Source organism: Leopardus geoffroyi, chromosome B3, assembly GCF_018350155.1.
Source record: "Leopardus geoffroyi isolate Oge1 chromosome B3, O.geoffroyi_Oge1_pat1.0, whole genome shotgun sequence".
Lineage (NCBI taxonomy): Eukaryota > Metazoa > Chordata > Mammalia > Carnivora > Felidae > Leopardus > Leopardus geoffroyi.
Window position 1 is genome coordinate 100076757 of NC_059337.1, and position 16467 is coordinate 100093223.

The 16467-nt window shown below is 41.8% G+C and overlaps 1 protein-coding gene across 1 annotated transcript; it reads left to right on the plus strand.

Annotated features, from left to right (window-relative positions):
* The first annotated feature begins 257 nt into the window (after window positions 1–257).
* PTGDR (prostaglandin D2 receptor) lies at window positions 258–13961 on the plus strand. The gene is made up of 2 exons (XM_045450965.1): window positions 258–1248; window positions 13310–13961. The coding sequence occupies exons 1-2, from the start codon at window positions 412–414 to the stop codon at window positions 13547–13549; spliced, it is 1077 nt and encodes a 358-aa protein (XP_045306921.1). The 5' UTR covers window positions 258–411; the 3' UTR covers window positions 13550–13961.
* Window positions 13962–16467: the final 2506 nt, after the last annotated feature.

Sequence of the window (16467 nt, forward strand, 5' to 3'; positions counted from 1 at the left end):
CTTTTGGCTGCTACTTAATCTCCCTCCACTTCAGCAGCTCTCTCGCCTCGTCGGAAAGACCGGCCTTGGACGCTGGGACTTCTTTCTTTCCAAATCTGGGCACGAAGGGCTTATCTCTCCTCAGGACGTCAGGGCAGCCACCTCTGCGCGGCTGCTGCTGCGGGTTCCACAATGCCCGCGCGGGGTGCGCACGCGGCCGCGCGTCCCGCCCCGAGGGGCGGGGTGTGACCAGAGAGTTTACATAGGAGGTGCCGGCAGTAGGGAACACCCCTCCGCCCGCGGAGCTTCCTCTGCAGCGCAGCCTGTTGGTCCGGGCCGCGCGCGCGCGCGCGGAGCCGCCGGGGGTTCCCGCCCGCGGACACCTGGGCCCTGGCCCTGCCGCAGCCCCGCCTGGCCGCCGCGCCACCAGCCATGCGGCAGCCGCTCTACCGCTGCTACAACATCACCTCCGTGGAGAAGGGCTACTCGGCGACCATGGGCGGGGTGCTTTTCAGCGCGGGCCTCCTGGGCAACCTGCTGGCGCTGGGGCTGCTGGCTCGCTCGGGGCTGGGGTCTTGCCCACGGCGCACGCCGCCTTCGGTCTTCTACGTGCTGGTGTGCGGCCTGACGGTCACAGACTTGCTGGGCAAATGCCTCGTGAGCCCCTTCGTGCTGGCCGCCTACGCGCAGAACCGGAGCCTGTGGGGACTGGCGCCCGCGTCGGACAGCTCGCTGTGCCAAACCTTCGCCTTTTTCATGTCTTTCTTTGGGCTCGCCTCCACGCTGCAGCTCCTGGCCATGGCCCTGGAGTGCTGGCTCTCCCTGGGGCACCCCTTCTTCTACCGACGGCACATCACCCTGCGCCGCGGCGCGCTGGTGGCGCCCGTCGTGGGCGCCTTCTGCCTGGCTTTCTGTGCGCTGCCCTTCGCGGGCATCGGGAAGTTCGTGCAGTACTGCCCCGGCACCTGGTGCTTCATCCAGATGGTGCACGAGGAGCACTCGCCGTCGGTGCTGCGCTACTCAGTGCTCTACGCCAGCCTTATGGCCCTGCTGGTCCTCGCAATCGTGCTGTGCAACCTGAGCGCCATGCGCAACCTCTACGAGATGCACCGGCGGCTGCGGCGGCGCCCGCGCTCCGGCACCAGGGACCGCGCGGAGCCGGGCGCGGGCGAGAAGGAGGCGGCTGTGAAGCCCCTGGAAGAACTGGACCACCTGCTGTTGCTGGCCCTCATGACAGTGCTCTTCACTCTATGCTCCCTGCCTTTAATAGTGAGTCGCTGCGCGCCGAGGCTGCGGTTGCGGGACCGAAGGGTGGAGCGCGTTGGACGCCGCGCAGGAGGAGTTGCGCCGTGGGCCCCGAGGGTTTGTTGGTGCGCTCCCCAGATCGGGTCCCCTCCACAGCCCCGAGGACACAGAACCGAATTTGTTGAGCCAGAAGAGGAGAAAACAAAGAAAGGAAGGCAAAGACGGAGTCTGAGAGTGTCTCCCTAGCTCCGCAGAACCTCTCCAGTTAGCAGTACCCTCTCCTCTCTCCTTCCCTCTGGGAGGATCTCGGGGCTATTTTAGCACCTCAGCATTTGAGGAGCAGAATTTGGTTCCTCTTTCCAGAGGGCTAGGTAATGTTTTATTTCGTAGACCCGCCCATAATTTTAGTGGCGTCAGAAATGGGCGAATGCACCTGGGAGTTTTTCCCCAGGTGTTGGCGTGGAAAGACTAAGGGAAGGTGTAATCCTGCCAGAACTTGCCAGAGTGATTTGCAGAGATGAGAGACGAAAGATAGATTTAGTTTTTAAAAATTCTCAAGTAATCTTTGAGGAGTGACAACCGCTGTTCCCGGTTGGGGGGGGGGGCGAGGTGCGGGTGGCGATAGAGGCAGAGGGGCTGTTTGGACAGGCAGGTGTGTACTCGAGGTTCAGCCTGTCGTTTGGACAACCTGCCTTGACAGGTTTTGTTTTTATCTTGGCAGGCGAGATGACGGGAAAGCCATTATCTCCGGTTTCAGTTTACTAATGGGGGTGGTGGTGGCGATAGATGTACCTGGTAGCTGTGAAGGTGTTTCCTCCTGGGATCCCGGCTAAGACATTTTAGGAGCAACCGAGGTTGAGAGAACTTTTTCAGGGTTGCTCCTCTCCCTTTCCCCCATCCTCAGTGTCCTTGTTAAACATGATATACATTTAAGTAAATTCATTGCCAACAATGCGTTTGAAGGCTGAGACGTCTGTGAGTAGGTAGCAATGTAGCAATTTTGGATGTTATTTTTAAGATTGGAGGAAGGTGGAATATAATGTAATTTTCCTTAAATGAAGGCCTTAACATGTGGGAAAAGAGTTGTCTGTGGCATCATCATGCAGGGTTAAGCTCAGAATTCCCCAAAAGAAATAAATACATCTATATAGAAGGAGATCAGGTATAGGCATAGATATGTAACAGTGGTTCTGAAACATTGGTTGGCTCAAAGTCACCAACAGAGCTTTTCAAATCATAGATGGCAGGGCGCCTGGGTGGCTCAGTCAGTTGAGCCTTGGACTCATGATTTTGGGTGTTGTGATCTCAGTTTGTGGGTTCAAGCTCCATGTCAGGCCCTGTGCTAACAGCGTGGAACCTGCTTGGGATTCTGTCTCCCTCCCTCCCTCTCTCTCTCTCTCTCTCTCTCTCTCTCTCTCCCTCCCCCTCCCCCACTTGCTCTCTCTCTCAAAAATAAACCTAAGGAAAAAAAAACAACCCACAGATGCCTGGGCCCTATCCCCCATCGTTTCTAATTCAGATATTTTTGAAGAATTCTTATTTATTTTTTTACTTATTTATTTTTGAGAGAGGGAATGAGAGAGTGCAGTGGAGGGAGAGAGAGAGAATCCCAAGCAGGCTTCACACTGTCAGTGCAGAGCCCAACGCAGGGCTGTATCCCACAAACCATGAGATCATGACCTGAGCTGAAACCAAGAGTCCCACTTTCAACCAAATGAGCCACCCAGGCACCTGAAGAATTCTTATTCTTAACAAGTTCTCGGGTGAGGTGAAAGCGGCTGATCCAGGGATATCATCTGGAGAACCATACTCTAAAACAGGAGTTGGCAAATCACAGCCCACAGTCCAAATCCATCCTGCCCACTGTTTTTGCACAGCTGGGGAATTAAGAATAGTTTTTACAAATGAACTGATTTTACAAATCAATTTGATGATAGTATGCAGGAACTCTAAACCCCAATTAACTCAAATACTGTTCCAAGAAAAAAAAGACTTTCATTTTTCTCAATAGTAGACATCAGTTACCCCAAAAATGTACTTAATTATTATACATTTTTAATTTCATCAGTGAAAATTGTGGAAATGTGTTTTCTTGTTATATAAGTACCTACCAAATACTCACTATTTGCCTCTTGACCTGTAAAATGTAAAATATTTACTGTCGGACCCTTTACAGAGAAAGTTAACAGACTCCTGCTCTAAAGTAATAGCCTTACTTACCTGCGCTGTGAAAAAGCAGACAATAGCCAAATGCAGGGATGTTATGTCCTCATTTTGAATGTTTTAGTAACAATAATGTCGAAAAGAACATAATACAGCATAATACACAAGAGCATTGCATTTCGACATGTCTCTCAAGGGGATTGAATAACTTATACGGGATTGTGAGGATGGAAGGAAATAATGGATTTGAAAATGATTTTAGGGATGCCTGGGTGGCTCAGTTGGTGAAGCGTCCAACTCTTGATTTTTGGCTCAGGTCATGATCTCAAGGTCGTGAGATCAAACCCTGTGTTGGGGCTCTGGACTGGGTGTGGAGCTTGCCTAAAATTGATTCTCTCTCTCCCTGGGCTCCTGGGTGGCTTAGTTGGTTAAGCCCCTGGCTCTTGATTCCAGTTCAGGACAGGATTTTGAGGTTTGTGAAATCAAGCCCTGCATTGGGCTCTGCACTGACAGCACAGAGCCTGCTTGGGATTCTTTCTCTCTCCCTCTCCCCATCCCCCTCCCCCACCCTACTCATGTGCTTGCATTCTCTCATGCTCTCTCTCACTAAAAAGAAATAAGGAAAGAAAATAAAATTATTTTATTTAAAAACTTGTAAAGTTCCAAAGATATTCAATGCAGACAGGTGTTGAGTTTGGTAAGTTCTTTATAGATTTTTGATACTAACCCTTTATCCAATATGTCATTTGCAGATATCTTCTCCCATTCCGATGGTTGCCTTTTAGTTTTGTTGATTGTTTCCTTTGCTGTGGAGAAGCTTTTTATCTTGATGAGGTCCCACTAGTTCATTTTTGCTTTTATTTCCCTTACCTTCAGAGACATGTCAAGTAAGAAGTTGCTTTAGCTGAGGTCAGAGAAGTTGCTGCCTGTGTTCTCCTCTAGAATTTTGTTGCTTCCTCACATTTAGGTCTTTCATCCATTTTGAATTTATTTTTGTGCATGGTGTAAGAAAGTGGTCTAGTTTCATTCTTCTGCATGTTGCCATCCAGTTTTCCAGCACCATTTGTTGAAGAGACTGTCTTTTTTCCATTGGATATTCTTTCCTCCTCTGTTGAAGATGAGTTGACCATATAGTTGTGGGTCCATTTTTGGGTTTTCTGTTCTGTTCCATTGTTCTATGTGTCTGTTTTTGTGTCAGTACCATACTGTCTTGATGACTACAGCTTTGTAATATATCTGGAATCGTGATGCCTCCAGTTTTGTTTTTCTTTTTCAGGACTGCTTTGGCTCTTTGGGGTCTTTTGTGGTTCCATACAAATTTTAGGATTGTTTGTTCTAGCTCTGTGAAAAATATTGGTAGCATTCTGATAGGGATTTCATTGTATGTGTATATTGCATTGGGTCATATAGACATTTTAATAATGTTTGTTCTTCCAATCCATGAGCATGGAATGCTTTTCCATTTTTTTGTGTCCTCTCCAAGTTCTTTCATAAGTGTTCTGTAGTTTTCAGGGTATAGATCTTTTGCCTCTTTTGTTAGGTTTATTCCTGGGTATTTTATTGTTTTGGTTGAGAATTTTTGCATCCATGTTCATTGGGGAGATTGGCCTGTAAATTCTCCTTTTTAGTGGGGCCTTTGGTTTTAGAATCAAGGTAATGCTGGCCCAATAGAATAAGTTTGGAAGTTTTACTTCTATTTCTGTTTTTTGGAACAGTTTAAGAAGAATAGATGTTAACCCTTCTTTAAATGTCGGATAGAATTCCCCTGGGAAGCCATTTGGCCCCCGACTCTTGTTTGTAGGGAGATTTTTGAATACTGATTCAGTTTCTTTGCAGGTTATGGGTCTGTTCAAATTTTCTATTTCTTTCTGTTTCAGTTTTGGTAGTTTGTGAGTTTCTAGGAATTTGTCCATTTCTTCCAGATTGCCCAGTTTGTTGTCATAGAATTCTCTTACACTTGTTTGTATATCTTGGTTTTGGTTGTGATCTCTCCTCTTTCATTCATGATTTTATCTATTTGGGTCCTTTCTCTTTTCTTTCTGATAAGTCTGGCTAGGGATTTATCAATTTTGTTAATTCTTTCAAAGAACCTTCTCTTAGTTTCACTGATCTGTTCTACTGGTTTTCATTGTGGTTTGTTTCTATATCGTTTCTGCTCTAATCTTTGTTATTTCCCTTCTTCTGCTGGCTTTAGGCTTTATTTGCTTTCCTTTTCTATCTCCTTTAGGTGTAAGGTTAGGTTGTTTATTTGGGGCCTTTCTTGCTTCTTGAGATAGCCCTGAATTGCAATGTACTTTCCTCTTAGGATTGCCTTGCTGAATCCCAAAGGGTTTGGACTGTCGTGTTTTCATTTTCATTTACTTCCATGTATTTTTAATTTCTTCCTTAATTTCCTGGTTGACTCATTCATTCTTTAGTAGGGTGTTCTTTAACCTCCAGGCATTTGAGGACTTTCCAAATTTTTTCTTGTGGTTGATTTCAAGTTTCATAGCGTTGTGATCTGAAAATATACATGGCATGATCTCAATCTCTTTTTACTTATTGAAGGCTTATTTGTGACCCAGTATGTGATCTATCTGGAGAATGTTCCATGTGCACTCAAGAAGAATGTGTATTCTGCTTTAGGATGAAATGTTCTGAGTATATCTGTTAAGTCCATTCGTGTCATTCAAAGCCATTGTTTCCTTGTTGATTTTCTGTTTAGATGATGTGTCTATTGTTGTAAGTGGGGTGTTAAGGTCCCCTACTATTATTGGATGATTATCAATGATTTTCTTTGTGTTTGTTATTAATTGGTTTATGTATTTGAGTACTCTCAAGTTGGGGGCATACGTATTTACAATTGTTTGATTTTGATGGATAGATCCCTTAATTATTATATAATGTCCTTCTTCATCTCTTGTTATTGTCTTTGGTTTAAAACCTAATTTGTCTGATACAAGTATGGCTACTCTGGCTTTCTTTTGACATCCATTAGCATGATAGATGGTTCTCCATCCCCTCACTTTCAATCTGCAGGTGTCTTTAGGTCTAAAATGAATCTCTTGTAGGTAGCATATAGATGGCTCTTGTGGTTTTTTTGTTTGTTTGTTTGTTTGTTTTACCCATTCTGAGACTCTGTGTCTTTTGTTTGGAGCATTTAGTCCAGTTACATTCAGAATGATTGTTGAAAGATGTTGAGTTTAGTGTCATTGTGTTGTTACCAGTGATGCTCTCTGGTCCTTTATAGTCTTTGTTCATTTTGGTCCTTTTTTCCCCAAAGAGTCCCCCGTAAAATTTCTTGGAGGGCTGGTTTAGTGGTCATAAACTCCTTTAGTTTTTGTTTGCCTGAGAGATTCTTTATCTCTCCTATGTTGAATGACAGCCTTGCTGGATAGAGTATTTTTGGCTGCATATTTTTCTGATTCAACACATTGACTGTATCTTGCCACTCCTTTCTGGCCTGTCAAGTTTTTTCGGACAGATGTGCTGCAAACCTTTTCTTCCCTTGTAAGTTATGGACTTTTTTCCCCCTTGCTGCTTTCAGGATTCTTTCCTTGTCTGTGTATTTTGTGAATTTGGCTATGGTATATCTTGTCAATGGCCAGCTTTTATTGAATGTAATGGTAGCCTCTATGTTTCTTGGATTTTGATGTCTGTGTCATTTCCCAGATTAGGGAAAATTTCAGCTATAATTTGCTCACATAAACCTCCTGCCCTTTTTTCTCTCTCTTTGTCTTCTGGGACTCCTATGATATAAATATTATTACATTTTAATAAAGCATTGAGTTTCCTAAGTCTGCCTTTGGGATCCCTGATCTTTGATTTCCTCTTCTTTTCAGCTTCATTTTTTTCTATAATTTTATCTTCTGTATCATTAATTCACTCCTCTGCCTTGTCCATCCTCATTTTTATGACCTCCACTTGGGTTTACATCTCAGTTATAGCATTTTTAATTTCAGCCTGACTAGATTTTAGTTCTTTTATCTTTGAAGAAAGGGACTTTCTGGTGTCTTCTTTGGTTTTTTCAAGCCTAGTTAGCATCCTTATAATCATTTTAAATTCTAGTTCAGACATCTTACTTCTATCTGCATTGATTAAATCCCTGGCCGTCATTTCTTCCTGTTTTTTATTTTGGGGTGAATTCCTGTCTTGTCATTTTGGAGGAAAGAAAAACAATAATAGAGTGAAATAAAAATTTTAAAATTTAAAAACAAATAAAGAAAGCTAGATCCTAGATGTGTTTTGGTGTGCTTGTTAAGAGAAGGTTGATAGAAAAAAAAGAGAAAAGAGAAAAAAAATTTAAAAATAATAAATAATAAAATAAAATAAAAATTTTGTTCTTCATGCATCCAAGAAACAAATAAAAGAAAATCAACAAAAACAGAAGCAACAACAACAAAAAGAACAAACAAACAAAACCCAGATGAAGCTAAATCCAGTTTCCCCTAAGGCTGAAACTTTGTAGCAGTCTATGATCAGCAGAGTAAGTGGGTGGAAGGAATTTGTGCGGTTCTTCTGGGGGAGGGTCTTGCCACGCTGCAGCCAGGGCAGACTTGTCCCAGGAAACAGGCCACCAGCAGCGGCAGCAGCTCAATGCCAGGGTTTGCTGCCCTCCGTCCTTATCTTTGTTCCTTTATAGTTGAACCTGGCAGCTTGATATGGTGCCTGCCGGGTCTTTTGCCTTCAGAGAGGCTGTATCACCTCTACCAAATGCACTCCAAGCAAGGAAACCATTTCTTTTTATGTATGTATGTATGTATGTATGTATTTCTTTAATTTATTTTTTTAATATATGAAATTTATTGTCAAATTGGTTTCCATACAACACCCAGTGCTCATCCCAAAAGGTGCCCTCCTCAATACCCACCACCCACCCTCCCCTCCCTCCCACCCCCCATCAACCCTCAGTTTGTTCTCAGTTTTTAAGAGTCTCTTATGCTTTGGCTCTCTCCCTCTCTAACCTCTTTTTTTTTTCCTTCCCCTCCCCCATGGGTTTCTGTTAAGTTTCTCAGGATCCACCTAAGAGTGAAACCATATGGTATCTGTCTTTCTCTGTATGGCTTATTTCACTTAGCATCACACTCTCCAGTTCCATCCACGTTGCTACAAAGCGCCATATTTCATTCTTTCTCATTGCCACGTAGTACTCCATCGTGTATATAAACCACAATTTCTTTATCCATTCATCAGTTGATGGACATTTAGGCTCTTTCCATAATTTGGCTATTGTTGAGAGTGCTGCTATAAACATTGGGGTACAAGTGCCCCTAGGCATCAGTAGTCCTGTATCCCTTGGGTAAATTCCTAGCAGTGCTATTGCTGGGTCACAGGGTAGGTCTATTTTGAATTTTTTGAAGAATCTCCACACTTTTCCAGAGCTGCTGCACCAGTTTGCATTCCCACCAACAGTGCAAGAGGGTTCGCAAGGGAACCATTTCTTACTGAGCAACCCAGAGGGTCCTCAGACCCCACTGCCCATGGCTCTACCCCCATTCCTTGCCAGAGCACCACCAGTGGCTGACCTCTAAACCTCAGACTCTGTGCTCTGCTGTTTATAAGAAACTGGTGGTATTGAAACCGTCTCCTCCTGCCCCCAATGCCATCAGTAGTTCTGGAGGACAGTTTTCTTGTGCAGTCCCCTGTCCATATTTTTACTGTTTCTCTCTGCTGCTTTCAGGGGGAGTGCTTTCTTGCACAAACCCGATATGCTGTTCTGTCTCCCCCTCTTTCTCCTCTCTCTGAATACTTCTGCCTCCCCTCTGCGGCACCATGGCTCTTCTCTCCCCTGATTCACCTCTCCACACCATGTACCCTGCTGTGTTCTTCTCTCCCTCAAATTATGCAGATTGTTCTGTTAATCCTCAGATCTGTTTCCTAGGTGTTCAGAATGGTTTGATGTTGAGCTAGTTGTGTTTGCAGGAGGAGACAAGCCCACGGTCCCCTTACTACTCTGCCATCTTAACTCCTCCCCCTGAGCATTATTTTCTAATGCAGTGGTTTTCTAACATTTTTTTAGTCTAAAGACCCCTTTTCACTCTTAAACATTATTAAGGATACAAAGAACTTTAATTTTTGTAGATTATATCCATTAGTATTTATCATATTAGACATTTTAAATAAGAAAAATTTTAAATATTATTGCAAAACAAGTTAACAAAATGTACTTACTTCTTGTGTTTCTGCATTGGTGTAAGGAAAACTTGGGGCTTTCACGAAGATATAATGAATGATAATAAAATTCTAGAGATTATAGAAGATAAAATGAAAGAAAAAGCGTGTTAGGAGCACAGAAGTACTGAGAACATTCTCTGAAAATGTACGTATGTGTATATCCAAAATCAACTACCTAAGAAAGGTCTAGCAAACACAAGAATACACAGTATATATTCCATTAGCCATTGGAGTGATGATGTCATTACACATCAGGTATCCTTGGTAAAACTTACTGTACACCTAGGAGTGAAAAAGGCAAATAAATCTTTTTTATGATATTGTACCTTTTTAATGATATGATACCCTGAAGACACACTGAACAGGTATTGGAAACCCCCACACTTTGAAAATCACTCTCCTAAGGAATGGGCCTGGCGACTGGGAAAAATAAAGGCTATGTGTGAAGGGAGAAAAAAAAAACCTTGCTCATAGCATGAATAATATATTTCATTAAGCCAGTGAAAAATTTATTGAGGTTTGATTTTTTTAAATTAATTTTGCTATAATGCTGCATTAGAGCAAGATACTTAAACTGAATTTTCAGATTTCCATTTTGAAAACTTTTTTTTGGAAGAAAATATAGACACTATGGGATGAGCTTTAGAAGAAGTTTGTAGCACATTCTCTAATGCATGTAACATATTTTCATCAAAATCCATTTTACCTTAGAGACGCACGATGTATTGGAGGTTGGTAGGGGAACAGGGATGGATGGAAGAGGGATCTAATGATAGATTAGCCATAATAGCTGAGAAGTTTATAGGCCAGATAAAGATAAGGACGAGCTTGTATAATTGCATATATCAGAATCCATGGAGTCAGAGAAGTGATAGAGGACACCCTGCCTGTATTGAGAGAACTCATGCGTGTATTTCATTTTGGTGGGCAAACAGAATGGGTAGGATGCTCCTTTCAAAGGAGGCTGTTAAAGGTGGGCAAAACATGGGTCCAGGGAAAAGAGTTGAAAGTGGATTTAAAGGGGCTAGTGCAGAGGATGAGGTCTGGGTGTTGTGATGGATAAACTGGATAGAAGGGGCATTAGAATCCAGAGAGCTCTCCTCAGCAGGGATGTCCAGCTACTTACGTCTCCAGCAAGTTGGCAACATAGCATTTTTTTCCTGGACTCTTAAGTCCAGTAGAGGGAGCTCTTCTCATACCAATTCACTGTGTAAATTGAACTACTTTAAAGATGAGGGGTTTATATTCTGAGGTTATTCATTATTCTGGTCATCTTTTATGGCCAGAATAAAAGCAGTTTATGAAGTATGTTCTAGAGAATATTACTGAGCAACAGAGAGGTTTTGAAAGTCTAAATTGTGTTTAAATTGATACCTCTTCAGAATTAATATAATATGTCATAAATGAATACATTTGTCACATTTTTAGTAAACTCAAAAAATAAAAATAAAATAAAAAGCCAGGTATACGTTTCTAATATAAATCAAGTGACTTGAAAATACGATTAACCTAATAATATGCGATAGAACGGACATGGACAAATACTGCATAGAAGTAAAATGGTTTGTTTTAGTTATGTAAATCTTATTTAGTTACTCAGCTCCCAACTAATAAAGTATTATGACATAGTTAAAATTATATTTTGCTGTACTCAACTTTGAGGAGAAAGGAACAAATGTAAAAACAGACTTACATAAAGTATTTGCTTTTCAAATCAACTTACTGTTGGCCATTTATCAAATTCAGCATGTATCTGGTACAAACAACATTCAGTGCTGTAATTCACTGTGGGGATATAAAATGAGAAAAATATCACATCTGCCCACATAAGCTATAATACAGGACGAGGGATGGAGTGATTGGGGCTGTAAGGGAGTTTAGAGGAGAAAAGGTATTGCTACTAATGATAAGATAAAAATACTGGCAAATTTTTGAGTTCTTATTGTGTGCTAAGACCTGTTGTAAAGGTTTTACTCATATCATCTTATTCAAACTTCAAAACAGTCATGGAAGGTAGGTACACTTATCCCCATTGTATAGGTGAGAAAATGGAATAACTTGCCTAATTTCACACAGCCAAGTGAGGGTTCCATCCAACCTCATGATCAGACTCTAAAGCTAATGGACTTAACCGCTCCCTCAAAGAGACTTCCCGAAGGGCTTAATGTTTGAGATGGACCTTGAAAGGAGCTAGGATTTGGGCATGTAAAATCCAAAAAGTTTTAAAGTAAAATGCTCAGTTTTCACATTTTTGAAATGGAGATAATGATTGTAATGGATTTTTGTGAGGATGAAATGAAGTTTTAAAAGTGAAATGCCTAGAACAGTGCTCTACATGGGCACTAGCTATTATTATTACTATTAGTATTATTAGTCAGTGACGATGGGAGAGGGCATTTAGATATAAGTGTAACTTCTTTTTTATTTTTAAAAGTTGATTTATTTGAGAGAGAGGAAGAGTGCACACATGTGGACAGCGGAGGGGCAGAGAGAGATAAAGAGAGAGAGAATCCCAAGCAGGCTCCATGCTGTTAGAGTAGGGCCTGACTCAGCGTTCAAACCCACAAACCATGAGGTCATGGCCTGAGCCAAAATCAAAAGTCGATGCTCAGTCAACTGAGCCACCCAGGCATCCCTAAGTGTATCTTCTTAAGTGCAGTAGATGGGAATGTCTGAGCCCACTGAAATGCTCTATAGAAAATAGAGTAAAAAGTAAGGAAGCAATTACAGGAAGACACATCTCATATTCCTTGATTGCACTGAATGGGTCTGGGCTGGACAATTATTCATAACCCCTCCCAGTAATGTTGAGTTTACATGCTTTCTGTCCCATTCGAGTCCATTTTGTCCCATTATGGATTTAGACCGTCAGTAGGCATAGGAAATATAACGGCTGGCCTCCAGCAGAGTGGGAGACAACGGTAGTGCTGGCTGAAGTGTTGGCCATGGTGGCTCAACAGGAGGAAAAGCCATGGGATGGGACAATTTGCAGGGCTCCAAGGAGGTCAGAACCTCGGGGAAGATCAAGACAATATGAGTGGTCAGGCACAATAAGTAGCCTTATATTTCTCTGTGTGTGTGTGTGTGTGTGTGTGTGTGTGTGTGTGTGTATCCTAGTCTAAAAAGAGGATGTCAACCACAGAAACGTAAGCATCTATCCTAAGAATAAGTAATTCACATGAGTTGAACAGGTCCTTGTGTAAGTCTCCTCCTATCTTCCCACTGGAGTATTTCCTGTCTCCTCGTTGATTAAAAGTTTCTCTTTCGTTGTTGTCTTCAAACATGCAACATTTCACAAATGAGGCTTGATTCTGGGCTAATAAAAGGACAGAAAGCAGGCAGAAGAAAAAAAAGGAAAACCAGAGAAAAGAGAATCTCTGTGTTTATGGAAACGTGGTCACCCTCTTCGTAAAAGATTTGGTGGCCTGGATTTGTCCCATGTCAGCTCTTCCTTTGTACAGCCTGGCAGGGACCTGGAAACCCCAGCCCTGCAGCATCACAGCAAGTAGAGCAGCCTTCAGGGACTTAGACCCCTCTCCCAGAAGCACTCACTTCCCCTGAGCCTTCGGGTCGACCTTGCGCCTTCCAAACTCCTTACTTATTCCTATCAGCGGCAGTGGTCTTTGCTGCTTGTAATTGTACCAAAAATGAATATTCCAAGCCAAGTTGCCATGTTCCTAAAAAATTAATGTTTCTAAAGTGAGGTAAGTGAATTTATTTCTACCATCAGCCTTTCAGTGTCATAATGGGATGTTTTTCTTTAAAACAGTATCGTGCTTACTATGGAGCATTTAAAGTGGTCAATGAGGAAAACGGCACCTTTGAAGAAATGGAAGACCTCCGAGCCTTGCGTTTTCTATCTGTAATCTCCATTGTGGACCCTTGGATTTTCATAATTTTCAGAACACCGGTATTTCGGATGTTTTTTCACAAGATTTTCATAAGGCCTCTTATGTACAGAAATTGGTATAGCAATTCCTGCCAAACTAACATGGAGTCCAGTCTGTGACAGTGTTTTACCATCCAGTCTCTGGTAAGCTGAGGAATATGTCACATCTCTGTCAAAGAACCATGATTTAAAAAAAAAAAAATTTACAATTTAAAAGCTATCTCCCATAACAAAACATCTAAATGTGTTTTCAGAAGTATTTGATAACATCTTTAACAATCTGTGGTCACTCTAGTCATGAACCAGTTCAGTCGATTTTTTCATCTTGAGTTATGAACAGCAGCTACAATTTCATGTAGTGTAATCAACGTTAACAGTCTTCAAGCGAGGATATTAATTGTTCCAACATTTGGGCGTGGCGTCCCAAATGTTTTAGAATAATGACACTTCTGGGTGTTTATTTGGATTCCGGTAGAAGCACCATTGTTTACAATTGTGTGATGTGTGTTCTTAAAATTTCTTATCCTATTCATTTCTGGTGAAACCTGATTTGTTTATTTTGTATCCTAATTGCCTGAATTATAGATGCTCCGCAGAGAAGTGAGGTGGGAAGTACAGCCAGGTCAGGGTTTGGACAGGCCTTTGCCAGCCACCCTCTGGAATGGTGCTCACTGCTTCATGTGGAGAGGTGGTCCATAAATAAGTAGACATGAGGCAAGATGTGACTGTGGTCCCCAGCCTAGAGAAGAAAAACTAGTTTTTATCTTTTGAAGTCTAGTATTCAGGTAGGGATGTCAGTAGGAATAGAAATTTGGGAGTGGGTTACAAAATGTTTCAATTTTTGGAAACTTCATTTTATATGTTTATCATATTGATGGATTCTTTGCGGGAGGGATTTATGTTTCTTTGAAAAATGGTGACATATGACTTCCCAGAGAGTCATATTCACTGCATTTGGCTGTGTGAAGCAGCAGGGCATTTGGCACAGAGAAAAGCCCACCCAGGACTCCCCTAACCTCAATTGAGGATCATGTCAACAACCTTAACATCCACCTATTAACAGCCATATTTTGCTCTTTGTGGGAACTGTAAGATCATATTGAGGTCCCTGAGAGCTATGCTTTCAAAACTGGAGCAGGATGTGGCTCAGATGGAGCACAAGTGAGCACTTTAATCGTATGCTTAAATGTTTACAAAGGTTAGCAACACTATGGCCAAAAGGGAAATGTGGGGGAAATATGGTTGCAGCTAATAAGCCAAACAAAAACCTCTAAATCCAGCTTGTAGGTAAGAACTTGCACTTTTGGTAAAAGAACACTTGGGGGCTGTCAGAGAGGTTTCATCACCTCTGGGGTCCTTTTGTACCCCAACACACTCAGAGACTCTGAGCTGGAAATCTGGCTACATTTGAATAGTCCCAAGATCCCCACTCAGCCATCCCTTCCAAAGACAAGAGTGTTTGTCTTATTTCCAGTTTAGCAGCAACCCCATTTTTCATCTCTGGTTTATCTCAGAGATGTATTAACCTGGATATATATGTGTGTGTGTTTGTTTTTGGTATAGCAGAACTGTGAAATGACCAAATTAGGAATATACAAGTTGTAATTTGAGAGGATGACTTCATGAAAAATGCATTTCTTCTCAAGTTTAACTTTCATTTGTATATTTAATGGGTAAATATTAATGGGTAAATATGGGTGTATTTAATGGGTAAATACATATGTGTTTTATTTTCAGAGGAGATGCCTCTTTTTTTAATTTTTTTTATGTTTATTTATTTCTGAGACAGAGAGAGACAGAGCATGAGCAGGGGGAGGGGCAGAAAGAGAGGGAGACATAGAATCAGAAGCAGGCTCCAGACTCTGAGCTGTCAGCACAGAGCCCAACGCGGGGCTCGAACTCACAGACGGCGAAATCATGACCTGAGCTGAAGTCAGTCGCTCAACCGACTGAGCCACCCAGGCACCCCAGGAGATGCCTCTTTTATTGTGCTCTCCTTTTGGAAGGTGTGCTATAATAACTGTCAAGATAATTTGATAAGGTCTCACATGAATCAATAAACATAATTTTATAATATTTTGCAGAGGAAGTTTCTTTAAATGAAAGGAAGAGGTTTAGTTTTTTTTTTTTTTTTGAATAAACGGTTGCCAGTTGTATTTCTTTCTCCAGTGGTTTAATAGTGTGAATTTTTATATGCTCTTCTATTAGCATTTATATTAGTCTACACAAGTTTGCATAGCTTTATCCAAGGACTTAGTGATCCTTTCTGTTTAATACAAAGTGTAGATATACCATCATGATGAAATCCAAGTTAAGTTAGAAGTCCATTCTTCAATGATCTTTTATTTCTTTTCGTTTATTCATTAGATCATTAAATAAGTCTTAATTGGCACATACATTGTGCCAGGCAATTGGTTAGGTGCTGAGGAAAAGAATACCTAAGACTCAGCCCTGGCCCATGAGTTTTTCATTGTTTAATAGGGGAGACAGTCATGTAAACAGTTACAATAGCGTTTAGAAGTCCCAGGAGTAAATATGCACACACAGTCCAGTTAGAAGATGAGGTCTGAACTTGGGGTTGGGTGTGAGATCATCAGGAGAACTTCTCCAGGACAAGATGCTTAAATCAAGTGTTGAAAATAAGTAGGAAGTTTGGCTCTGACTGAATGCCAGACGAAGACCCCAAGAGATAGTTCACAGAAGAGGAACTGCATGTGGTTCATAAATGTAGAAAAATTTCCAACCTCATCCAAGAAATGCAAAATTAAAATGAAATTGTCAAGGACTAAACAAAAAAAAAAATTGAGTCTCAGTAACAGAGAAGCTTTTATTAAATAAGAGGAACGTGGCTGGTGAGTTTGTAAATTGACTACCTTTCCTGGATAGCAACCTGACAGCACATATCAAGAACCTAAAAGTGTTCTTTTCTACCATTCTAGTAATTCCACTCTAGAATTGCCTAGAATAAACAGAAGGGCTGTCTTGGCGATGTGCTAAACTCTTCTTTGTAACATTATTTACAATTGGAAAAAAATGAA